The 26312-nt window shown below is 40.5% G+C and overlaps 2 protein-coding genes across 3 annotated transcripts in view; one reads left to right on the top strand and one right to left on the bottom strand.

Moving 5' to 3' along the window:
* ENTREP2 (endosomal transmembrane epsin interactor 2) overlaps positions 1-8348 on the top strand; it is a gene marked incomplete at both ends in the record, with an annotated part of 87466 nt that extends 79118 nt beyond the window's left edge. The window contains 5 exons of the mRNA XM_083871210.1: positions 1506-1584; positions 2238-2819; positions 6728-6802; positions 7477-7805; positions 8172-8348. Of these exons, the coding sequence (XP_083727336.1) occupies positions 1506-1584; positions 2238-2819; positions 6728-6802; positions 7477-7805; positions 8172-8348 (1242 nt within the window). The remainder of the gene's footprint in view (positions 1-1505; positions 1585-2237; positions 2820-6727; positions 6803-7476; positions 7806-8171) is intronic.
* A 909-nt stretch (positions 8349-9257) lies between these two features.
* The window catches only part of APBA2 (amyloid beta precursor protein binding family A member 2), an 86669-nt gene continuing 69614 nt past the window's right edge, over positions 9258-26312 (bottom strand). For both annotated transcript variants that reach the window (XM_083870632.1, XM_083870633.1), the window contains 6 exons: positions 22956-23141; positions 20043-20222; positions 18801-19013; positions 17905-18024; positions 12583-12723; positions 9258-11113 (listed from right to left, as the gene is read on the bottom strand). In XM_083870632.1, coding sequence (XP_083726758.1) covers positions 11042-11113; positions 12583-12723; positions 17905-18024; positions 18801-19013; positions 20043-20222; positions 22956-23141 — 912 coding nt within the window. In that variant the 3' untranslated portion in view covers positions 9258-11041. The remainder of the gene's footprint in view (positions 11114-12582; positions 12724-17904; positions 18025-18800; positions 19014-20042; positions 20223-22955; positions 23142-26312) is intronic.

Raw genomic sequence — 26312 nt, 5'->3', positions numbered from 1 at the left:
CGAACATTTCTTATTTTTCTAGTTAGTTCCCAGAACTTCCACAGTTAGATCCCAGGAACAATCTGTGACTTCGAATGACAACACATTTTACTTTTTACCACAGATGTGATACTCTGCTACAATCAAGAAAGATCCATTAAGAAGTTTCCAAGGGAATTGTTTAAAAATATGAGTGATTTCACTCTTGCTTCCCAGTCCTCTATCCACCTCTTGCTGAGTTAAAGTATTTCTGGTCCTGTTCTTTGTTTGGAGTTGGATTTACTAGCCCTTAAAATAGTTTTTAAAACTAAATTTGTATCTAAAGAAGTTTCTTGGTCACTTGATCATAGTGATAGATTAGACAGACAGATAGACAGACAGATAGATAAAAATGGTGAGCACAGTAAGTTATGCACAAATACGTGTGCTTTAATCTACACTGGCATGTGAAATGGAAGCTCTTTCCCTTGCAGCATCAGATTAATTGTGTCACATCCAATTTTTAGGAGGCCAGACACAGATTAAGTGCTTGACAAAAAGGTTTGCACAGAGGTGACTGATGCTGATTTCTAGACTGTCACTAACCAGAATAAGCTCTACTAGTTAATTGTGGCCCTACAGACAGAAGTAGATGAGATGCTTTTTGCTCAAGATGGTATCAGTCTCATTCCTTTCAACCCTTTTTGTACTTTTTCTCATTTGTTGTTACCTGCTATTTATTGAAACCAGTTTTTTTATAATCACGTTCCCAAAGAACTGCTAAAAATCTACCAATATTGGCAACAAGGTCCAATCCAAAGTCTATTCAAATCAACAGAAAGAAAATTTCCTAAATTTCAGGTATTTATGGATCCAGTCTTTCCAGCAGGAATGATTTTATGTTTTGTTCACATGATCCTCAAAAGTGAAGGGAGGTTACCCCTTTAGATGCGCTCCTTCAGACAAAAGGTGAGTGGTAATAGTATCTCCATTCAGCAATCTCCAACAGGCTGGAGAGCACCTGGGTGGCAATGATGTTGCAGGGCTTCAAAACACAATAAACACATAAGATGTTATAGGGCTTCAAAACACATCCTCACAAATAACTAAAGGAAAATACTGCTTTTGTGCCTTGTTTTTGTGGTTTCTGTGTTTCTCCCTCCTATTTTAGGGTGATATGATGTGAACAAAAAAACAAGCGCAATATGAGAAACGCAGACTGTAGAAAGAGAGATTGCTTTTGCTAAACCCATTGGTGTTAAGCATTGCAGACATTAAGTTTAGTGGTGTGAGCCTGCAGCCCCAAGTGCCTGTGAATTCAAGATGAATTTACCTTGTAGATTCTGGAAAAATGAAAAAGTGCATTAAGCATGTGCCTTTGCCCTGCATTTGCTCCTGACCCAAAGATGTAAAATACTTTTAATAGCTTTCAGTCTGAATAGCAGCTCATATGAAAGTGACTCAGCATTGTCAGGTGTGTCCTTCAGATCCACTTTGTGTGGTAAGTTGCAGGTTAATGAGCTCTTTCATTTCAAATGTTCATTTAGGTCCCTGGTGCTGCTGCTCAGCAAGTGTCTGAATCGAGCCTGGGGGAGAGGAACGCGACCCCGGACTTCAGCACTCAAGGTGATCATGGCTTTGCATTTGTCTCCTTAAGATGGAGTGAGAGTTTTAAGCAGACTTTCTCTTCTGCCCTTCTTAATAGAGAAGGATGGATTTGCTTTCAGGTTATTCATTGCAAGAAGGACCTTTTCACAGTCAGAGGCTGGGGCTGGAAATGCAGAGGAGTGTTTTGCTAGACAAAGCAAGCTCTAGTTAAGCCCTTTGAGGTGGATCTGTCAACTGTTGTTTCTCTTTGAAGAGTCCTGCACATTCCTTGCAGGTTGTGTCTCATTGTCAGCAACTGTGGGTGGCTTCCTGATCCCCACACTCCTCCAAAGAGCAGTTTACTCCATGATTTCCAGGAGCCTGAATAGGAAGCTTGCTGCCTGAAGCACAGATGTTGGGGGTGCAAGTAGATGAGTAACAGTATGGAGCCTGTTCATTTAAAGGTGAAAAGTCAGTATCAAGAACAGCACAAAAATATCTTTGCTGAAGGACAGTAAAAAAAGTAAATCACTTCAGTGTTTGGCATTCTTATTCTGAGAGCTTTTGAGTTCTTATTGATAAAAGAGCTTACAGATCACTAAATTTAAATCACTCTACAGAACATGGGGAGGGAGAAGATTGGGAGAGTGGTCAAGAAGTTTTTATTTTTCTCTGAATCTCTTGTTTTGCAGTTTCTGTTGAGAGCACCTCTTTGATGGTCTCTGAGGCTGTTGATATCCCAGACCGTAGCTACTCCTCTGAAGATCTTTGTTCGCTGGAAGTTCAAGGATCTCTCCACTCTGTGGATCTTTCTCCCTACTGCCTAACCCGCAAGGGGGCTGCAGAGCAGAGCTGCAGTGCCCTGGATTGCCACACTCACTGCAGGTTTCACAGAACTCGCTCTGAGGGCTTTCCTGATGAGGGTGACAGTTCCCACAGCCGAGCCTCTACAGACAGGTCTCAAGGACAGGAAAAGAGCTGTGCCCACAGCAGGTCCTTGGACTGCTCCTCAGGGAATTACAGCCCCTCAGAAAGAGAACTGCAGAGCTCTGCTCAAGAGAGCAGTGCCACGCCGCCTTTGAAGCAAAAGAAAACCTGCTGTGTGGACTTTAGCCAGCCTCCTGCCCCTTTCCAGACCTCTCCCTGTTTGGGGCCTGCAAACACTTCACCACGTGCAAGGGGCCACGAGGCTGCTGTCCACGGTACAAAACACCCAGCCTCAAACATCGTCCGCTCCAGCAGTGCCCCAGTGTCCTGTTCCTCTGCCACTGAAGGTAGGTGGGTGTGGGACACAGGGCAGCAAACGTGCAGCAAATCACTAGTGCTGATCTGTGCAGGAATTGGTGCTGCTGGGGATTATATGCAGCGTTCCAAAGAGGGTTGTCTGAGGTGTGAAGGCTTCAGCTCCGTGCGTATTTTCTAAATTTGAAAAATTTTAAGAATGGAAATGGAGAAATTGACAGAGTGAGGTTAATTTTGGCTTTTCTAAATTTCACCATTCTTTCTGCACTGCTCAGAAAACCATGTGTTGAGGAGCTGTTTCCACCTCTCTATTACTGTTCTACTGAGAGGCTAAACTAAGAAGTGCCATGGCAGCTGGGGTTTATTTAGGAAACTATTACTGAAGCTGTCACGCTTGTTGTACAGCAGGATGTGTTTCCTCAAGGTGACACTGACATTGGCAGTAATGGGGCATGTCAGAGGCAATCACTGTGACTAGTGGCAGCTTGGGGTGTATGGTGAAAAGTTTTGAAGGACAAAGAAATGAACATGAGGCACATGACAAGATGATAAAGGAAAAGGAAAGCTTTTGGCTGTTGTGGATCAGTGTCTTCTGCTGTAAGTCTCCTTTTAGAAAAGTAGGGAAGAGGAGATGTTAGCTGAACAGTGTATCTTCATAGAAGTCTGCTTGTTACTGAAAAAGAAAGGGTTGATTTAGTAGAGAATAAGAGCAGGAATGTAGAACTGTTTCAACCATTTGAAAGGGATCTGAGCTGTTTGGGGACATTCAGAAGGGTAACCTGGAGAAGTGGCTTGAAAGTAAAGATTAAAAGCTTTTTAAGATGTCATGGGTTGTGTTGCTACAAGATCTGTTCCGAGGCTTTCTAAGGGATCCAGAGGAGGAATCGTGTGAGTAGCTCCAAGGAAAAGGAGACAAAACATTGAAATAACTGGTTTCATTTAGAATGATGTTTTGGTTCTATTACACTTCTTGCATCTTTATTTCACAGGCTTGATACTTAGCTCGATAATTGAATGTCTTTTACCTTTAGTAGTGTAACCTCTGCATTTGGGCCAGGAAAAGTGAATCTTTAAATCTAGAAGTCTGCCCTCATTTTATGACATTTACTCTGCTAGGACATATGTGCTATGAAGCTGCCATGCAGACAGTAAGTAGGAGTTTCTGAATCCTTTCTGCTGTGTGAAAGTCAAGAACAACCCTTTCTCTTCTGGATGAGGCTCTGCAACTTTCCAGAGCTGTGCTCCATATGCTGGTTGAGCTGGTTTGCCATGGGCAGCCGCAGCCACGTGTTCCAGCTGGCTCTGGACACCTGGTGGAACAGATGCTCTGCCTTCTTTTTTAACCTGTCCTAAATACATTCATCATCTCTCCTGGAAATGTGGCGTGGAGGGACACGAGTTGGACATTGCTGAGATGTAACTGGGCTTAGCAAATACTGGAGTAAAGAGGGGGAGAAAGTTGTAGAGATACTGACACACAGGGGAGGGGGAACAAGAGCAGTGACTCAGAGGGGCTGGATGCTACTTTGCCATTTTTTGCTGCCTGCAGGAGACACTTCCTAATGAAATCCTTAAGGGAAGCATTGAATTGAGTCTCTAGTTAAGCCTAGATGTATTTCTTCATGCATATGTTTGGCAAACTAGTTTGCAAAATTTTACTCTGTGAAGGTTTACACTGCATCCCCTTCCTCTATTTTTATTGAACCTGATTTGGAAATTGTAGTAGGTTAGAAGGAGCCCAATTCTAGTAACACATTCTGGCTGTTTGTAGCAGCCCTGAAGCATATTTTTCCTAGCTGTGACAAACAGCTGAAGCTCTTTACAGTCTTTGTAACTTTAAAAAGGCATTTGATCTGGATTTTTCATGACTGACTTGATATTCACTGCAGAATTTTCAAATATACCCATGGAATTGAATAATAGGCAAAGATAAAGGGAACCAACTGAGTTCCCTCAACCAACACACATGAAAAAGGGCTTTGGGTTTTTTTCAGTAACATACACCTACTTTTAAAAATTGTCCTGGAGCAAAAGAACTGGTCAAGTGGACTTGACTTTATGAAAGACAGCTGTAACTACACGTTGTTAATACTAATAACTGTGGATTTTGGAGAACTGAGGCTGGAGGAGCTTTAGCCATGTTCACAAAAGGGAAAACACAGTGGTCAGATTGTAGCTGGGGCTTGGGTTTTTCTTAAGACACTGCCTTTCTACTATAAGAAAAAAATACTAATTTATCTTCTGCCCTGTACAAGCCAATGTGAAAGAGTTTATAGGCACAGCCTTGACATTTACTGTGTAGATTTTTGTGAAATTGGTTTTGAATCTTACTGTGCTTGCACTGCCTATAGTTTGGAACATAAATTATTTGACATGGGGATGGTGCATGTGTGCAACAGGACAGTGACACAACAGCAATGAGATCTAATGAATTACAAGTCTTTTAGGCTAAGAAATCACAATGCATTTGCTTCAAGCACATCTTGATCTGATGGGCTCTATATGGTTTAGTCAAATAATTTTCCCATTAAACCTTTTATGCTGAAAGTGAACTTATTTTGAAATACCTGTCACTCCCACTTGAGAAATTATAAATGAACGTTTATGGGTACCTTTATACTCACTGTGGACTTCCTGAACAACATAAAAATGGTGGGTTCACATACTACTGTCATAGTTCTTTAAAAAAATTACTTAATAGTTTGCACATTTTTTCTGCCTTTTTCCTGTAAAGTTTGTCACGGCAAAGGTGGAATAAATCAACTCCTAGCACAGATGTTTATTACAATAAACTTCATTTATAATCAGCTATGATAGACCATGTAGCTGTATCAGTTAAGTGCCTGAGTCATTATTGTAGTGTTTGTGTTCCAGATAATTCAGGGTCATGTCCAGTGATGCAGTTTTGACTTGCTGCAAGTACAACAGTTAAACAGTTTAGTAATGGATGGGAAGACAGAACCTCTGAAGTATCTCCTCTTAATAACCATGCCATGATTCATGTGCTGTTGTACTTAAGCATAATAGAACAAATTAAAGACAAAATAGAAGCTGTCTCTCTTAATTTCCTACAGATTTTCTACGTTTGTAGCATCTTACATTTGTTTCCTTCATTTAATTATTCACGCTACCAGAGAGGATTATGCCAGCTTTTCATTATGAACATTATGAGCATTTCATTATGTCCCTGGAGATATGGAAGAAAACCTCTCCTAAGCTACCTGGAAGTTCAGAACCAATTGTTAATTTTCAGTCTTGGAAACAGATAAATAACCAAATGTGAGGGTTTATTCCATCTTGTCACAAATGGAAAATACTGCAGTGGTAGTTACTGTACAGTGTGATCTCATCATCATTGATCCTTGTGCTGAAATCTCAGAAACTGTCATTAGATGGCACCTAAATCTGTCTGTAGATGCTGCATAACCACTTCTTATTGACTGGCTCATCAGGTACCACCCTGCTCACCTACCATTAATTTAAACAGCAGTGTATTACATTTTTACCAAAAATAATGAGAATATATTTTTTAAAAGGAGAAGAAATATTGAATAAAATACCGGATTTGTAGAAATGAGAGGGATTAATTTTCTCTTTTTTCCCATTTTCCAATATAAACTCTGTTCACCCAAGAAATACAGAAAAGGTCTGAGGTCTGCCTCTGTAGGGAGCTTTCCATAGTTTCAGCACTTAGGCCTGAAATATTTAGGGTTACAGAGGAAACCATAAAACATGAGCTCTGTCTCCTGTATCTGTGTCACAACTCATAGAGCATTTCTGAGTGTAGTAGCTTCTTTATGAATGGACATAGTGAAAGCAGTATTTCTGAATAGTTTCATTTTGTAAAGGAGATAATAAAAGGTTCCAGTGTGTTTTTCCTTGCTTTGGGCAGAGGACAGCAGGGGTTGACTTTGCTCTTTCTGTCTGCCTTTGGTTAAAGGTGATAATTGTGCCTGGACTCCTGTGTGCAGGCAGTGCCAAGATGCAGGATTATCTCCAGCTACAGGAGAAACAGGTGAGAATTGGTTTTCTAAAGCAGAAGATGGGTTTCTTTATTTTCTTTTAAATATAATGAGAAGTTTCTGAGAGATAAATGAGCTTTAAAAAATCTGGGGCAGAAAAGTCAGTTAACAGCATGCATGTATGGTGTACAATGCTGATGGAACCTGCCTTGATTGAAAAGAAATGCTGTGAAATTAGGTCCTCTGGTTTAGATCAGCATTTTTGCTTTCTCTGTGTTTCTCACTAATCTCTCTTGCATATAATTTCCAAGGCCTAGAAATAGGCAGAACATAAGTCTTAAAGTTGGGGTGAGGGGCTGGGCCCAAAACTTTACAAGTTACATGTAACATAGAGCATCTGGTGGGTTTCCTTACCATTAATGTCAACTGAAGTCCTTGAAGATGGAGGTAACAAAAATGTCTGGTTTGTGAAGTTCTTTAATTACCTTCCCACTCATTCTCAAGGCAGCCCTCCTTGGCCATGGGAAGGTCTTACTCCTGACCTTGGTTAAAATTACCAATTTTGTAATGTTTCCTTGACTGCATGTTTGTGCTGCTCTTCAAACAAAACAGACATTTTATGACAAAGTAAAAACTTTGTGACAATATTTGTTTTGCCTTTTTTTTCTTTTCTCCTTTTCTTTTTTTAAACTATTACTTTAAAGATATTCTTCCCCCCCTTTTTTAGTTCCTGTCTCTGGTTCTCATATGGCTGCCTCTGCTTGCCAGCATTCTTTGAGCAGTTTCCTACCAACTGGAAAACAGAGGGATACAAGGAAAATTGATCTGCACCTAAAGCCAAAGGCTTTTCACACAGTCTCAAAAGAGCGGCCACACTCCTTAGTGGACCTTAAGGCCTATAAAGACACAAAAATTTTAGTGGCAAAATTTTTGGAACATTCAAACTGTAATCTCCCTCCAGAAGTGCGTCACGTAGTGAACAGCATACGGTCAGTCATTAAATCTGATGAGAGACACATGGAAGAAGCCATCTTCAGTGCCAATATCATAGACCAGGTAGGCTACTGATGTTCTAAAGGTGTGTCCAGTTTCCATAGATAAATACCTTATTTAAATGCTTTTACAGTTTTAAGTTCTTCAGGCAATCCCTACAGAAGCTCTTTTATAGTAACATGGCATTAGTAAGAAATAATTTGTATTTGGGCAGCAATACATTTTACAATGCAGTTCAGACAGAAAGCCTGGCTGTGCTTTCCAGGTGTCCAGCCCTGACCAGCTGCAAGGACAGGAGCAGGAGGAGTTCTGGAGGGCTGTCCCTCCTTTCTTTGGAAGAGTTTCAGTGTTAAACAGCTTTTTTAAACGAGAACTTTCCTTACCCCGTTTTCCCCATTTCCCCCTCTCCCCTCCTGCCTTTTCCCGCAGGTGATGACGAGTTCCCAGCAGAACGTGAGCGGCTGCAGGAAGCGGCTGCGGGAGGATCTGCACCTGCAGAGCTGCGGGGCCCTGAGCTCGCCCGCCGCCCCTGCCCGGCTCCGCCGCGCCCTGGAGCGGGAGAGGCCGCACAGCTTGATCGGCGTGTGCCGGGAGACCATCCTTTAGAGCCCACAGGTATGTCATGTCATTCCGGCTGGCACGCTCATGGAAGAAACCAGGACTGGGACAAATACCACTAGTGGATGACTTTAAAAGGAAAAAGTGTCTTCCTTTGGAACTCCACTTTTTTCCCCCCACAGCAGGATGAGAACAGCTGTTTTTCTGAATGTAAATTTCAGCCTTGATTTTTTTGCAGACTTTTAATCGATTTATTAGTTAAGTCATAACAAGTGTTTTCCCAACCGGAAATGCATTTATTTCACTGTACTTACAGAAATGCTACTGATGCTGCCCAGCATTTCTTGAAAATCATTGCAAACCCACCAGAGACTGGCTGTACAACTTAAAAGTTGTATTTATTTAATGTACCTCAAAAGTGTTTTAACTATCGTCAGTGTTTTAATAAAAAAGTATTTCTGGACTTCACCTTTTCAACAACTGATTTGGATACAAACATAAAGGTGATTTATACACACATACAGTGCTGCTTCTAATCCATTCTTCCAGTGTCTTTCATTCCAGATTAACTGATTTGTCCAATTAAAACTGCTCCCCCCTCCCAGTGCTGCCCTTTTAAACTCCAGTACTGGCTGCAGTGTGGTTTATTCTTGCTTTGTTCTGAATGTTCACGAGTTCAGTCCTGCACTGGTGTGAGCAACCAGTGATGTTTAATCCTCTGCAGTGTGTGTATGACCAAAAGATGCATTAGGGAAGAAGACTGAAATTCTGCATTTCCAAAAAGCATCTTTTACAAACTTTTTACCAACACCAACTGACAGGAAGTTAGAAGAATTTTTATCTAGCAGAGCCTTGAATATTTTCATAAAGAATTGTTACTCCAATTCATAGTTTTGACAATTTTATTACTAAAACATGTTAGTGTGGTTCTGCTGTGTTTATGATTTATTATGATCTTTAAAAAAATATCAATAAGTAAATATTGACACTGATTTCATTACCAGCATAAACAACAGGTCTGCCAGCAACATCTTCCAGTGCAAGCTTCATCCTGGCTCTTTCAGAGGAAATTGGAAAGGCCTTAAACAGAAGGTTCTCATAAAGAACCTACCACAGGTTGATGTTTCGGGGTTTTAGTTTTTTTGCAGCAGTGCTTGTCAGTAGCCTTAGTTTCCATTTGAGCTTTAATCATACACTGGTTTCATTTGTGTCACTCTGAGCTGGGCAGACATCCTGTGAAAAGGTCACAAAGGAATGTAGCTGAAGATGGGTAGTTTAAGTTTTACAGATTCATCCATTTTAATGTATTTTAATTATAGCATGCTTCTGTATTGATGTGAAGTTACAGTGACATCCAGTGGCAACAAGGTATGCTAATTGAAAGCTGCTACTCTTGAGATCATAATGATACACAAATTCCTAATTCAAGAGAATATTTCCTTTTTAAAAAATAATCTGTGACCTTTGCAACTGCACTTAGATGAAGAATTAAATGAACTTCTACTTGGAATTTTTTACTATGTAAAGTTACACAACAAACAAAATAAGCAAGCTTCCTTTCTTAGTTCAGATTTATTAGTGATAGGTTAATTCTTTCCTAAGGTCAGTTGCATGCAACACACTACTCCTTGAAGTACAGTCATCTAAAGCTCTTTAGTTACTGCATGGTAAGGCTTCTTAAGTCACAGTGTATTTTCTTCAAGGCCTTGGCCAAAAGAAAAAAAATAGACAAAGTTACACCAATTAACATTTATCTCATAAGGAATACAACTTTACTACTATGTTTTTTATCTACACACATTCTAATACTGCTGATGGTGCTAGGTTATTTGTCAAAACAATTTACATTCAGAACACATTGCCTTAGGAATAAGAATGCTTTATAAAAGACAGAAACAGGTAAGCATGGCTTTCCCATTTTGAGCTAATATGAACAAAAAGGTATTATGCAAAAATTAAAGGAAAAAAAACCCCAGCCCAACACATACATTACACAACCTGTGCAATAAGTTATCCATGAAGTAACTCTGTTAAATCATAAAAATCACAAGCATTAAAAATAAATATGTATCTAAATAAATATTTTGATTTTAATCTTGTGGCAATTATTCTTTATTTAGCATATGAAACACTTGTTACATGTTTATGTTCACACCTTGCCAAACAGGTTACACTTGTCATAACAATACCAAGTACTACAGTGGTTTTCTTTACAGTAGAATCTAAAAGTTTGAACTGCACACATTCCTTTCCACTGAAATACCATCGATTCAGCACCAGTTTTAAAATTATGCAAAGTCATCAGTATTGGACCACTTTATGGGACTGGGATTTTTTTTTTTTTTTTTTACTTGAGGCAGCCAGAACTCTCTCTAATTGCTTCTCTTTGCCATTTCCTGCAGTCTCATTCATCAAATATTCACATTCACTGTGTTATCAAACAAGACAGACATACATCACTCCACATAAAGGTTACAAATAAATACGTTTTAAGTTCTATGAGAAAAGTTTAGAAGATGTTCAAAATACTTAAATGTTTACAAAGATTTTTGTCAGTGATTATTGTCCTTGACCATCCTTCTCAACACTTTTTGTCAAAGAAATAGAAAGGAAGGAGAGAAAAGGCAGAGACACCTGTCTGTTCCTTGTTCTGGAGTCCTCAGGTCAGCTTCCAAGCCTTCCATTCATACAAAATACAAAATTCTCTTCAGCTGTGGCAGCTTCAGCTTGGATGGAAGATGTTAGATGTACAGGGGAGTCTCCTGACCTGTTAGAAGCCTGAACATGGCAGCTGGCATAGTCTTCATGTGAATCTGTCAATTGATTTACACAGACATTAATAGAGCTGGTAGTAGTTTAAAATAATCCAGAAGGCCCCGTGTGTCTCTCCCTGTGGTCAAAGTGCATTTTTTGTCCTGGCTTCTATAGATTTGTTACTGGAGTTTCTAGTTCAAAGTTCACTGGTTTTAAGATGTTGGTTTGCTGTCTTTGGGGTTTTTTTGTGTGGTTTGGGTTGTTTTGCTTTGGTTTTTTTTATTATTTATTAGTGACAACTACATTATGTGACATCATATAATTTTAAAAGCCACCTAAACACTTTCTGTTGATACACCCTATTCCAATTACAGTAAAATTCACAGACATTAAATAAGAAGTAGCACAAACATCTTTAAGAATTCATTCTGCTGTTCTGGTACTAACGAAACTTGGATTTGTATTCTGTCTTCTCTGTGAGAATGTAATTTCATATTTTCACCTAATTACAGTGTGATCCTCTGAACACAAAACTTGGACTTTGCCACCTGATGTTTAAATGCCAATCAAGAGTTTGGTAGAACAGTTTCTTTAATGGCTGATGTACTTAAATTCCTTCCCCAAGGAGTACTGGGAGTGCAGTCCCCAGTGCCAGAGGGATTTGACAGTCTGACAGAGTCCAAGGCTCAGGTAATCAGGGCTCAACCAGAACTGTACCGACAGCTCTAAGTACCTATTGGACAACACGAGAGGAAGGAAGAGAAATTTTACTAACTGATAATACAGACCCTCACCAGCTGCCTTGGTGTCTTCTCTCCGTGCTGTAAAGAAAAGTTTCATGCTGTATTCCTATGTTAGGTGAGAACTGACACAGCAAAGAAGGGACCATGAAGGCATGGAGGGGCTGCCAGAATCTAGAATTTTGCTCCTGACAAAGTGCACATATTCTATTAGGATTTGTCAAGTGTCATTTTCCAAAGGAAAGCAACTGTCTTTGATTTTTGTCAGAGGAACCAGTGGGAGCTCTGGCCAGGGCTCTGTGTTAAATTCACATTAAATTCAGGAGGCATTTTGAAAAACTGGGCAAATCTTGCTTATTCATTACTGATCTCACTAGAAGTACTGGAGAGAGGTGTCTTAACTTATTCCCAAGGTAAGTTGGAAATTGAATTATTAAAATGTGTATCAATTTGTATCTCTCAGACATAGTAAGTCATTTCTGTGGCAGATGCTGTGGTGATAAGCTGAAAGACATTTTCACAGCCAACACACCTGAGTGATTTCTTCCTTTAATCACTTGATTTAATTCAGACAGTAGGTTGAAGGTACAAAATTATGCCAGGAACTCTTAAATATGAATGGAAAAATGCAGTGAATGTGCATCATTAGTTGCTAAAAAAAATAAATCTGTTATTTTGTATTAGTGCCAAACTCAGTTTACTGAATTGGTGGTTTTAATGCTGTGTTGACATTCTTTTCAAACTGAAACTGAAATTTTACTTCCTTGATAAAGACTTTGTTTCCTTACCTCTCCCACTGAATTTGACAATGCTTGTACAATCTTCTCATGAGCAGTAGCCACAACACTCTGCCCGTTGATCTCAATAATCCTGTGTCCCACTCTCACCCCTCCCCTCTCTGCTATTCCACCTCTCATCAAGCTGCAAATCTGCCAAGAGAAAAACAATGTTCAGTGAAGTTCAGAAATACCATAATGCAGCACTTACTGGGATTTAATGTGGAATAATGAATGGTGACACTGTGAGGATTCCAGAAGATGCTGTCAAAAGTATTAATTAATGAGTTCTTAAATGTTGTGTTAGTGGTTTGTTAGAGGGAGGGTTTTTTTCTGAGATTTCTGCCTATTATAATTTTCATTTTCAGTCTCTAACTGGGAACATAAAAATACTTTTCACAGCAATACAAGTGTTAGCCATACGGAAGTGGAGTCAGGGAAGAGATTTTTGTCCAGTGTTGGGACACAATTTCCAATGCCCCTGCAGAAGAGGAGAGGGCTCTGCTCTCCAGGGTCACAGCTTCCCTCCACCTTGTTCAGAGCTGCTGGCACAGGGAGCTCAGGATGAAGAAAGCAAGTTAGGCCACTCGACCTTTAACAAGGTCCTAACAAGGCAGCTGAGATTCCAGTAAAGAACTAGGCACAAGTTTTGAAAGCTTACCCCCTACAACAGAGTAATAATTCTACAGGAAGAACTACATTCAGCAGACAGTCCCAGCAGCCTTTGCTACCTGAAGTATCCTGAGATTGCAACATGCTGAGAGTCCAGGCAGAAAGAGAAATCTCAATCCAGTGTGGATTGAGAATGTTTCCTCCTTAGCAACAGTATCTGTGCTGCAAGGGAATCCTCCCTGGCAGACCAGACCGCTGTGCATTAGAGAGAAATTGCTGGTCAATTATTTCAAAAGACTAAGCCCATGAATCACACAAGGCAGATAATGTACAGCTCAAATCTCTGAAACTAAGCAGACTTCAGCAGCATTGGGATTTACCTTTTGTTTACTGAGAAAAAACAATTCTTGGAGGACAAGAAATGAGTGCTGGAGCATCAGCCACTGCCTGTTTCTGCAGGTACTGTCAGTGGTTAGAATGATACACCAAGAATCATTATTTGCTGTGATCTGGTCATTAGCTCATAGCTAAATACAAGTATGATAAGATGTGGCTTGTGCCCCAGTGAGTTTGTTATCTAATTAGGAAGCACAGTACGTGGGGAGATGGCCAGTCTGGAATGTGTTAAAGGTAAAACATTGTCTATGGTTGACTGAAATCTTCTCCTGTAGGGCACTAGCAGCTTCCTTTTAAACTCCTGTCCACAAATAACAATGCAATAAAAAAAGAACTCTCTTCTGACTATAAGTTCAGACTGTTTGATATGAGGAATAAGAATATATTGTTATTCTTTGTTTATAAAAGGGCTTTCTCAGCCTTCAGGAAAAAACAAACAAACAAACAAAAAAACAACAAACAAACAAACAAAAAAAACCACCCCAACACATTCCTCCTGCAGTGAGATTTTTCTTCCACCATGCTCTCTCCAGTGGCTGTGTTACCTCCTGTGGTCCTTAAAGTATTTCTGATGGGCTTCAATGGAAAGAAGCACTATCACTTAATTGTGTTGTGAATTTCAGTCACATACAATATATTGTTTTGCAGGTAGTCTACCTTCTAATCACACACTCACATGATAAGCTGTATTACACAGATCTCTTTTACAGAAAGCTTCTCAATTCAACTCACTGTTAGAATAAGCTTGCTCCTTGCTTTGGGAGAGCAGTAATCAGAAAGGACAAAGAGCAGCATGTACCGAAAGAAACCCTGTAAGTATATTTTTCGTGGTGTAAAGGAAAATAGAGAGACAGTACAGCTGAAATAAAAGCTTTTGGAGCAAATGGAAATGTGATCCCTCACCCCACTCGCATAAAGGAAAAGATAATGGCTTGCATATCTATCCAGAGCCCTTTTCACTGTGGCTCTCAAAGCACTTTTAGCACTTTTAATACCATCAGTGAGTTTCTTTATTCTAACAGCCCCAGACATAGAAAGTGTTCTTCATTCAGGAATCCCTCTCCAGGGAAGGAAGGCAGCTTCCTTTTGTGAGCATTAAGTGCTTTAATGAGGTAGAAAGAGAAGCAGACACAGAGGCTGAGTGGCTCTGCCCAGGCTCCCAGACCTTCCTAAGCCAGAGACAGAACACACAGAGAAAAAAATATTCTGCATTTACAGTACATATTTAATGACTCCTGTATTTGCAAAGGCTTTGTCTCCAGCCAGTGGAGCTGTGACAGCTGAAGCTGGCAAGTTTAAACTGAGCAGAACTCTAAGTAAATATGATTTTATTCAGCCAGGACTCTTTAACCTGTTGTATTTGTTGAACATGGCAACAGCTATAATATTATTAAATAAAGCAAGACAGATCTGCTTCTTGTAAGCAAGAGTCTATATTCTATTGACTCTCTAAACTGAAGGGGAAAAAAAGAAAACAAAAGGTGTAAGCCACACTGGTTCAATCCACTCAGCTGTGACAGGTTTGCAATGCCTTAGACAAGCACATCAGATGTGAAGCTTCAGTAGCTTCACAATCAGTTTTATTGCAATTGTCCACAGAGTAGCAAAGCATTAAGGATAAAATAGTGCTAGACAAACTTTATTCTGTGTGAATGCCTTAATCATAACCTATTAAAACCAGATTTCTCCTCATCTCACTTTTATATGACACTGTTGAAACACTGTAAATTTTTTGCCAGTTTAAATGACAGTAAAGAAAGGCAGGGAAGAAAGAATAAAATGTTCTGTAAAGTTTTAAGAATTTTTAGATATCTTGTGCTAGGCTAAGGACAGGGTAGATAGAGTTCTCAGAGAAAGTGAGACCTAGTCTGCGAAGTGGTGTTTCATCAACAGTAAAAATATAACTGGTAATAGACAGATTTTTTCATAATCTAGAAAAAAACCCAATGTGATACACAAGGATCAAATCTAGAAATCAATAATGTGATCTGTACGGACCTTTTGTATTTAAATAACATCATTTTAAAAGAACTGTAGATAATGACTTTCAGAAGGTGGCTGATAGGTGAGCCAATGCTCACCTCCCCACCACACAACATTCATACTTGTTACATTTGTATGCTCAACATCCCTTTTTTCAGCTGCAGCAGTGCAGTGTCTGCATCTGTCCCTCACCCTGTGCAGGCAAACCCAGCTCACATTTCTGTGTGGCCAGAAGCTGCTCTGTGTGTTCATGGGCTACTCCCACTATAATGGCTCTGCATTCTGCACTGATGACACAGGCAGGGTGAAAAGGAACCTCTGCAAAGCTGCTGGCAGAGGATGCACAGAAATAAGTCCCAGCTGCATGGGAGGTAATGAGGTAATGGCCTACCAGAAAGAGACATTTAATTATATCTCTTCTGACAAGCCATTTATTTCTGTGCTCTGCTAATGCTGAGCCAACAAAGAATAACAATATTACTTCTGGATCCTATCATAATTTGTAATAATTGCTGACAATTACAAAACTACTTTTAAAGAGTACAGTGTCAAACTACTAGAGAGATCTATTTTGCAGTCATATTTTCAAATGTTGAGAGAGTTTTTCAGAGGAAAGGATTTTACAGGCCCAGAGGTTTGTCTCCATAGCAGCCTAACAAAAGATGTTAATCTCATCTTTTTGTTCACTGGCTTTCATATTCAGACTTTTCATAAATGAAATGCACTGCAAGGCTTTTTTTTTTTTTTTCCCTATATGAAAAGGATTTTTTTGCTGAATTTGGTGAACTTTATATTGGATGTCATGTGAATGTTGTTCATTTAACTGGAAGGAATGATGATCCACCAGTGTGGTGACAAATGGCCAGTAGATGGAGAGAGCACACTGTGACAGAAAACAAGCAGAGCCTGCAGAAATTACTAAACTGATGCTCCAGTCCTGTAGAAGATGATTAGCAGGGACAAGATGAATAGATTGGCACACAGACTCCCTGTCCATGTGAGGGCATAGGATGCTCCTAATCCACCTCGGCCTGATTCTTTTGCCCAGCCCTGATCCCACCCTCACCAAACCTGTGAATGGGCTCCTGAAAACTTGATTATCACAGTGATGCTTACAGGTCCTTAAATGTATCTCCTTCTTTTGATCATCAAGATTTGAACATACAAGATTTACTACGGCAGGCAATGAGGAAAGTGATCAGTGTCTCAGACAGGGCACCCTCTGTGAGATCACCCCAAGTCCTGGGGTAGGAATCACTTCAGAGTGCACCCAGCTGGAGCAGGGCTGCAGCAGTGTCCTTTATATGGGATCTTGGGTGGAACACACTAAACTGGGGTGGAGTAGTAACTGAGAGGTGGCCAGGAGAGCTGCAAAGCCACTGCTGAGCCATCTGTTTGCTAAAGGTCCATGAACCATGGTCCTACAGTCACCTGCTTCTCTTCCACCTCTTCAAAGGGTGGCAAACAGAGATCTGGCAACTTCAATCGATGCATTTCACAGAGCAGAGGACCACCTTCCTGATGTGGTTTCCTGTGTGAGCAGCCTGATTATTTTTTTTTCCTAGACTGGAGGAAGAGGAAGTGGTGATGGTCCTGCACTACAGCCAGTGTCTAATGCTAGTGTCAGCCCCCAGAAAGGCCAGTGACTACCTGAGCTAGTTGTGTGGGGAGTTGGCTTTGGAAAGGTGTCAGAGAACTGCTTGGGAAGGAAGAACTGCAAGAGGAGGACTCTGAGCTGCCTGAGGTAAGTCTTCCCTGCCACATTTGTTCTCCTCTTTGCTGTTGTTATTTCAGGGAAGCTGCAGCACACAGAGAAGGGGTACCTGGGCCACAGCCTATACAATTACTTTGTGATGGAAGGTTTAGTTTTTGTGAGAGTTTATTTTTAATAAGAGGAGGTCACAATTATATTCCCTTGCCTACTGCCACATGATCCACATAAATTATGCACAGCAGAAGAAAAATTAAGTCTTAGTGAGTATGTAATGAAATTTTAGAAGTAGAAACAGAATCAGGTCTAAGATAGAAGTGCTATAATTGTAAAAACCTTTTTCAGCATAACTTTCCTTGCAACTCTGGCACTAATGACAGTTTTACATGATCAGGCTATTGCACCAAATAATCTGGGCTATAAACCTTGTTGCTGTATTATGTGGGAAAACCCCTCAAGAATTTCTCCCAGTGTCATCTACTTGCATTATATTACTCAGAGACTATAAGGTTTTAATAAACAGTAGAAAATGTGAGGTCATGCAAGATTCTTTCAGTACTTCCATATGTTTTTTGAAAAAGGAAAAAAGTGAAAGGAAAAACCCCAAAACAATTAAAGAACAGAGAACTTACAATTCCATTCTGTACACTGAAGCCCAGCTGGTATTTTAAGTCTGGCCGTTTTATGAGGACAGTAGTAACAGGAGGACAGCTGACAATGTTCAGTTTGACTTGTGTCTGATTCTTGAGTCCCTGTAAGATATTCCCAAAGTCAGTATTTCTGAAATGAATCTTACTGTGCCCTCATCTGTGATTGCCTAATTGTGAGAGCATTAAGCAGCTGATCTGAGAAAGAACAGTGAGAGTTAACAGAAATTGGTTAACTTAGAGATACATTTCCCTTATTTATTTCCCAAGACATTTGGCTCAACAAAACATTAACATTTTGCCTTTAATTACTACAGAAATTTAAACAAATCTTTCAATAAAAACCAAAACTTACTAGTGCTTGCCCTTTTCCAGCATCTAGCTAATTAATTTGCTTCTGCTGCTCTTGTTAAATCTGCACAGACATCAGATCTAAAGATAATGTATTCTGAGATTCCATCGTGTCTGCAGATTCTTCATCTGCTCACTTGCTCTGTCCTGCAGTCTACCAGCCTCCAGCCATTCTATCTGCATGGAGCCCAAAAAGGCACAGAAGATTTTAATCCTTATTTTTTATTCTGGAGGCTGTGAGGAAGCTCAAAATTTTGAAGACAGCAAACTTAATTTTAGGCAGGTTTTACAGACCTGGCCTCATTTGTTATAGCCCAGTAATAAAACTGCAGTCATGTTCTCCAGCCCTAAATTTCTGTGCATTATCACTCCTGAATCTCTGATTCTGCTTTTTGTTAATGACAGATTACTGGGTTTTTTGCAGTGCTATGAAAAATTGTATCTGCTGGAAATCTACAGGATCACTTGTCAGAAGATTACACCTCTGTTTGGCTTACAATCTACAGCATAGAGTTGTAAGTTTGGGGTACCTTTATGATCCCTTGGCATGTTGCAAGAGGTAGACCAACTAAACTGGTACCATTAATGGACATAATTTGGTCTCCAATGCTCAGTTTTCCTGAACGTGCTGCAGGGCCTCCGTTCATCATGTTGGCCAGGATAACGGTGGGTAGAATGGATCCCCATCCAGATTCCACAATCACTACCCCAAGAATTTCTCCCTTCTGTTTCTCTAGCTGGAGCTGCAATTAAAAAGGAAAAACTTTTTTTTTTCTTTGATTTGTCTGACTTTGAGCACGAGTATCTCACTTGTTCCTGAATAAATCTACAAATCACAAACCAAATTCTGTTCTTTGCCATTGGGTGGTAGCATGGCTTCAGTGTTAACAGTGGAACACACAGCTATTTGTTCTTAGGGGCAGCCTCCACTTGTTTGCTGAAGGTCATCGAGGTTTAATAAGCAAAACACCAGCACATGGTTACCTCTGTAGGAAGTGGTGGGACTGGCTGCCACGGGAGTGAATGCTAAGGAATTCTCTGTCCATAGAACCTGGCAGCCACAGGGGGAGGCTCTAACATTTTATGGCTCAGGCAGTGCCTGCCACCCAGGCTTTGTTCAGCCCCACTCCTCCAGTACTGCAGAGGTTGTCTCTTGATCTCAGGGCTTGGATGTCCTTCTTTTCAGACAAGGATCTCTTAATGATTATTAGCGTTATTATTATATTACTGTTAATTATTGAATATACTCATGCCTAGCATGTTCATGTAATATTTCTGATGTAACATAAGTGATGCTTTCTCCTGAACTGTCAGTAACCACAGCACAGCCAACATCTGTGAAGTGGAGCAAGAATTTAAGCAGAGAACATGCTCTTGAGGCAAATACAGGGAATTATTTTCTCTCAGATGTGGAAGGACAGGGAATGCTGATAGCCAGCTGACTTCTGCTGAGCTTATCTATTGCAGAAAGCCACAACTCTGTCAGCTCTTCCTGTGTCAGTGGTTAGGTGAAATCACCTCACACTGTGTACTGTAAGTAGCACAGAGCTTGTCTAGCTCAGATGTAAATGTACTTTATTACTGTTCTGATCAATGGAAACAGAAAGACCCTGAACATAACCCATAAAGCTGGTTTTAGTACACAGGACTGATGAAGGACACATCTTGAAATTGTAACATCATCCTTATAAATGTCAAAAGGTATTTCTGGGAACTACATTACTCTGAAAAAAAATGAATCAATTTGAAATGAAAATCCAAAACTAGTTTACCTCTTTGCAGTTTTCTGAATTGGAGAAGTGTATAAGATCATCATTGTACATCTCTTGGGTATTGATGATGTCACTGTATTCTTTCTGACTGAGATCCTCTGGGTTGATTCCATTGGCTCTTAAAAACTCTTGATAAGCCACACTGAAAGCCTGACCAATTGACTGAGCTATGAGCTGTGCCTAAAATGTAGAAAAAAACAGCTCAGAGAATGGACAGATTAACAGTTTACCAATGAAACCACAAGAAACTAGGAGAGAGATTGGATTTTAAGACAGAATCAAAATAAGGATCCTGCAAAGTTTCTGCATTAACATGGATATAAAGTCACTTTAAGGTCTGTTGGACAGAAAGAACCCATTACTTCCAAAATCAAATTGCAAACTCCATTAAAATCTCCTGCTGCTCTCCCCTCAGTAGGTTTCAGTAGCAAGAAGCCATATGCTGCTCATGTACCCGTTCCAATAAACACTGGAGAGTCCTGGCTTCAGCCCAACATGAAGCAGAGCTGATGGAAGAGTGCCACAAGCCCTGCCTCTGAACACAGTCTGTGTGCAGGGTTGAGGAGAGGAGGGATGCTCTGCTTGCACATGCCTGCACAGCCGTGTATGCACTGAGGATTCTGGTTGTGGTGTCACCTGCTGCTTCTCCACCCTGCTTTTCCAGGACTGAAAACACTGCTTCAACACAGCCATCTGCTCCCCTATTGCTGCCATGTCGCCTGTCCCACATTCCCAGCAAAGCAGTGAAACCCCTGCTCACCCACTGCATGTCTAGGACAGCTATTCCCATTAACACCTCCACTAGCAATGTCAGGGATCATTTCTGGAATGCAGCCAGAGCCACGATTAAAGCTCGCTAATGTTGAGAACACCTGTTCAAAAACCCCTGTCTTTCTTAAATTTTGAAGCACTTATCTGCACATTCCACTAGATGGCAAGGGAACACAGAAAAACAGAAATCTCTAAAAGGAACATGTAGTTCAATTTTTCTACATTTGAATTATTTTTTCCCTACTCTGAGTTTACTGCAGCTCATAGGAGAATGCTATGTTGAGTTTTGTATATTTTTGGGTCATCATTTGTGGGGTCACTGGGGCATATGAGTAACTCCTGATGATACGAAATGTTAATTGCACCTTACACTCCCTAAAAATATTACTAATCAAACCTGTATTCTGGAACTGCAACACAAATTCTTAGACAGTCAGTACATTTTAAATGCGTTTTGAATGCATAGGGTCTTCTGGACATTATAAATCTGTATCTCCTTACAATCTACTGATCAAGTGTTTTCTTTGATGCTAAAAGGTTGTTTCCTTATTTCATTTGTGCTGCTGGACACGAAAGCACCCGTCTGCTTGGCTGGAAAACTACTTTAGAAAATTAAGGACAGAAGTAGCCTAGCCAGTTTCTTCATATCTTAAAGTGTATTTTCAAGCCTTCACTCTACACCAAGAGGTTTGTACAGATTCACAGAATATGCTGAGTTGGAAGGGATCCATCAGGATCACCAAGTCCAGCTCCTGGCTCTGCACAGGACATCCCCAAAATTCCACCCAGTGCACCTGAGAGAGTTGTCTGAATGCTTCTTGAGCTGGGTCAGGCTTGGTGCTCTGACCACTGCCCTGGGCAGTATGGTAGTACTGAAGTCACTCAGGACATTTCATCATTCCATTATTAAAGTTGATCAGTAGTCCTTACTGAGTCCTTCTGATCTCCATTGCCACTGCTTTCTCTGTAGTTCATCCTCTGCTTTTGCCTTCATTCTACATTCCCAAAACCAATATCTCCAGATGTCATGCTCTATTCTATTGCTGCCAGTAACAGCCGGTTCTCACATCTTAATTTCATCTCTGTCTCTGAGGTCTTGTGAGTGTTTATGAAAGTCTTCAGTATTATGCACAACTTACAGATAATGTAATTAAGTTGCTTGAAAAGGTCACCCAAGCAAAGCTGTGACAGAGCTGAGCTAACTGGGTCTCAGAACAACCCCAGTGTAGCACTCTTAACCTTTAGACAATGCCATCTCTCCTTCACAGGCTTAATTGCTTTAAAATTATGGAAGGGGATTGCTTAGCTCAAAATATATGCAACCTCTGAGTTATGACTGTCTGACCCAAAGAACTCCATTATTTTTTAATTGGTATTATGTCTAAATACCTAGGAATTATATCTATAGCTGTTCCTTTAATAACAGTGATGAGAAATATGCAGTACTGCCTCTTACTGTCAAGTTAGAAACATACAACAAATTTTGCTATTTCTGTTTTACTGGCTTGGTATATTTTTCCATAAATGCTTTAGGTTGAAGTCCCTTGCTCTGCCCCTTCAGACACAAGTACCTAATTCACTACAATCCCAAACCTGGATATACAACAGCAGTAAAGCAAGGTGATCTTCTTTTGTCACAAGAGGCATGGGATGGCACATCAGCACTTTTCACAACAGTGAAACAGGCTGTACAGCAGATATGGACAGAACTCTAAGATTCTATATAAAAATTCTAATTCTTAATCTTTGCTAGAGATGAAAGAAGAGAACTGATAAATAAACACTGAATGTGTTCCTAAACACCAAAGGATCAAGTGGCATGTTTGAGAGTACATACAGCTACAGGTCAGTAGCCACAGGGAACCAGGAGTGGGCAGCAGGCAGCCTTGGTGCAGCCCTGCCAAGGCAGTAGAGGCAATTTGGCTTCAGTTAAAAAGAAGTCCAGAATGGTTCCACCTCACTCCAAGTGCCTGGAGGCACATATGTGTCATTTTGTGCCAACCCACTGGACTAAAGGATATAATCCAGGATGAATGATCAGTTTGATACCCCACAGGTTAATTTTGCCCATGGATGGCCACTGACTTCAGAGCTCTCTACACAACCCTCTGTTGGTTAAATAAATCAACTCCATGTACTCACATCCTCTGATTCAAAGACGTGGCAGATCATTTTGTACTGCTTCTTTCCCTCCTGGGCCCCGGGCGTGGTTTCAATGCAGTCCTGGGAGGCGGATCGGGGCATGCGGCGCCGCGCCATCAGCACCACGATGTTCCCGATGTCGGCGATGTAGGAGATGGTGCGCAGCGCGTGGTCCATCATTGTTTCCTGCACACAGCAAGGACAAACAAGGCACTTCTCCATGCCTGCTGCTCTCCTACAAATACTGCACCTGCCCTCTCCTTGACAGGCTGCTGCTTGAGAAACACAAAGGCTACAGAAACACTTCCCATGGGCCCAGACCAGATATTCCCTCTGCAGTCGATGGGCCCCAATTCCCAAGGGAACCACAGCGGCTGTTGAGGACATTGGCTTCAATGGAAGTGTTGCCTGAACAAATTCAGCATGGTTGCTATTGTAAAGCAAGAATGAAGAGCTGTGCTGCTGTTTTGCATTGATTTTCATGTGTTGGAAAATTATGGTATTTCTTTACATATTTTGACATTGTTAGGATGAACTGTTCTTAAAGAAATAGAAAGGACACATCTGAAAACTGCTTCTGGCTGGGGCCATGGGTCAGTTTGGAGAGTTTTTCCAGGCTTTTATCTATTGCTCAAACTATAAACAATCAGAAGCAGAATAGTTGTACTGATCAAACTAGCTGAGGCTGTGTCCTGACCAGCCCTGTCCCTCGCCCTGAACAGCTAAAAGCATCTCCACCAAACTCCATCTTAATTGGAACAAAAAAATGTGGTACAAGATATTTCACAATTTTAATAATTTATATAAGCAGCAGCATTCTTTATGTAAACAGCTTGGCACTAGTTTACCATTAGTTGAATAATTTTCTAAGGCCTAAGGAAGAAGGATTGTTCTTCAAGTCAACAAAAGTAATTGTTTTAAGAATTTCAGTACAATTTAACTTGACAGACAAAATATAAATTATCATTGTTTCTTAGAACAACTTGTCTTGCTGAAGCTAATCACTACCCATAAAATTATTGTAATGATTCTTCTCAGGCTTGAAATAATGCTTATCCCTAACCTATGAAAAGTAATGATGGTTAAGAGGTGGTTTGGGAGGTGTCTCTAAGGGCTGTGGGGGCTCAGGAGGATTTACAGCACTTCTGTCAGAATGGAGAAATGGTTTATAATGGACATCTCTCAGCAGGATGTTGGGAGCACTGCAGAGATAATTGCTTTGCAGCAGTGTGCACAAAGTATTGTGTAAGGGTGTAATCATACATGCAGTGTGCACAAGAGTGAGTGCATTGGGAAAATGAAGGCATTTCATCTCACCTGCCAAGAAAGGCTTTCTGCCCATATCGTCACACAGAGGTTATTCAAAGGGTTTGAGTTTTTTTATTTTCCCCTTGTAGGGGTGAAAACAATCATTTCCCCCATCCCTCCCACATTTTTCCTGTAAAGAATAAGGCAGATACTATCTAGTGACTGTAAACATGAGTTTACTTTTGACTCACTTGTGTCTCGACTTTTTCCTTTCTCTCTCCATATTCCATTGTACTCAATTTTCCATTACCAATATCTCTTTCACCCCTCTCCTTTATTACTTTCCCATAAATCCCTCCATCTCTGCAAGTCTGTTTGCCTCTCTGTTCTTATCCCTTTTCTAGTCCCATCCATTCCATCCTTGTTGCCCTTACATTTGTCCATAGAAATTCAGCCTCTTTCAGGCTTTTCTGAAACCATTGTTTTCTTCTGTCTAGACTGCCCTTTCTCACATTCTCCCTTCTTTTCCATGGAATTCTTTTAGAATCTTGTTTGTTGTTTCAGTTGAAACCCCAAAGAACAGTTGAAGGAAAAAACCCTAAGCATTCCTCCAAGCTTTAAAGTGCTGTAGTCCTGTGGGAGTGTGAATTAGACAGCCTAATGAGTCAGACGATTTTATGGAGCCAATCATGCACCAGAGATCTGCACATACACATTTGTGAGCTCTGCATCTTTATTCCTCTTTCTTCATTTCCCCAGTTGCTTCAGCCCCAGCTTCTCTTCACTGACTGAGCAAGAAGCTGGGAGAAGCTGCTGTGGCTTCTGCTGATTTGGGGCACTGAGTGCAAGCCCACAAAGCTGTGGCACAGGGCAGAATTCCCCTTCTATCAACAAGGCACGTGGCCATACATAAGGCTGCTCCTACTTCATCCCTAAACAGGTGCTCGACTGGGGCTGAATGTATTCAGCAACTAAATGCATAAGCAACCAGAGAGTGGCAGGGGTGCCATCTCCAAGTGCTGTTCAGGGCAATAGAATCACCACTGCTGGCTCTCTTCCAGCCTGGGAATGCACCTGACGTACTGCTCAGCATTTTGAACCCTGCTGCATGTCATTTTCTTAATGGGAATTTTACATTTTCACTCAGCTGTTACTTCACGTGAGCTGTACAACACTACAGATAGATTAAAACACATGGCATACTGCAGTAATAGGGTTTATGGAATTGATAAAGCCATGAAAGTACAGATTGTTTCTGCCAGCTGCCACTCCAGCTGAAAGAGACCCATGGTAATTACACCAGCCAGGAACTTCACTAGCACTGAAAAGTGTTACCAAGCCAAAAATTCTAAAAAGTCATGGGAATAATTCTGTTATAGCTCTCTGAAAGACACACTGTAAAAAAACCCAACAAAAAATCAAACCAACAAAAAACCCAACCAAAACCCCAGGGCAAACACTAGAGAGCTTGGAATTAGAACAATTTCCAGAACAATTTCCACTATTACTATTTGCATCTGGTTGAACAGCTCAGATATTAGACATCACTCAAGATGGAGCATTGCATTTTGCATCACTACAAATCTCAGGGGATCAAAAGAGTAAGATGCCAGGCTTTTTGACAGTGTTTATGGGCTACTTCAAAGGACCCTCCATTTTTATTTTTAAAAAGATTGGTGTTCAGCTGAAATGCTGAACTATTTAAAGATGTAAGAAGAATGACTTCCACTAAGACTAATCCTTATTCAGCAAAGACACTGTACCTGTTAACTGCCATACATTCCAACTATAAACTGGAGCTGTTCATTTATCAGTAACTGTCTGTAATCATTTTTACACTGATAATTATGGGCATGTTATTTTCTGCTAATGCAAAAAGTAGTTATCAGCTTTGATAATATAATCTCTGGATGATGCATGTTTACCATGAGGTCAAGGAAAGGCTGAGCCACAACCAATAGTGGTATTGCTTATGGTGGATAAAATGCAGTTTCAGGATGATTTATGGTTGGCAGGTTGTAAATACTGCTGCCCATGTTAGATGGGCTCATCTGGCTCATCTCATGGGAGTTCTAGTGGCATGTTAAGGATATTTGTTTATATTAAAGA

Source organism: Zosterops lateralis (genome assembly GCF_965231275.1).
Source record: "Zosterops lateralis genome assembly, chromosome: 13".
NCBI classification, from domain to species: Eukaryota; Metazoa; Chordata; class Aves; order Passeriformes; family Zosteropidae; genus Zosterops; species Zosterops lateralis.
Note: the sequence above shows the minus strand (reverse complement) of the source record. Positions and strands in the feature narration are given on the sequence as shown.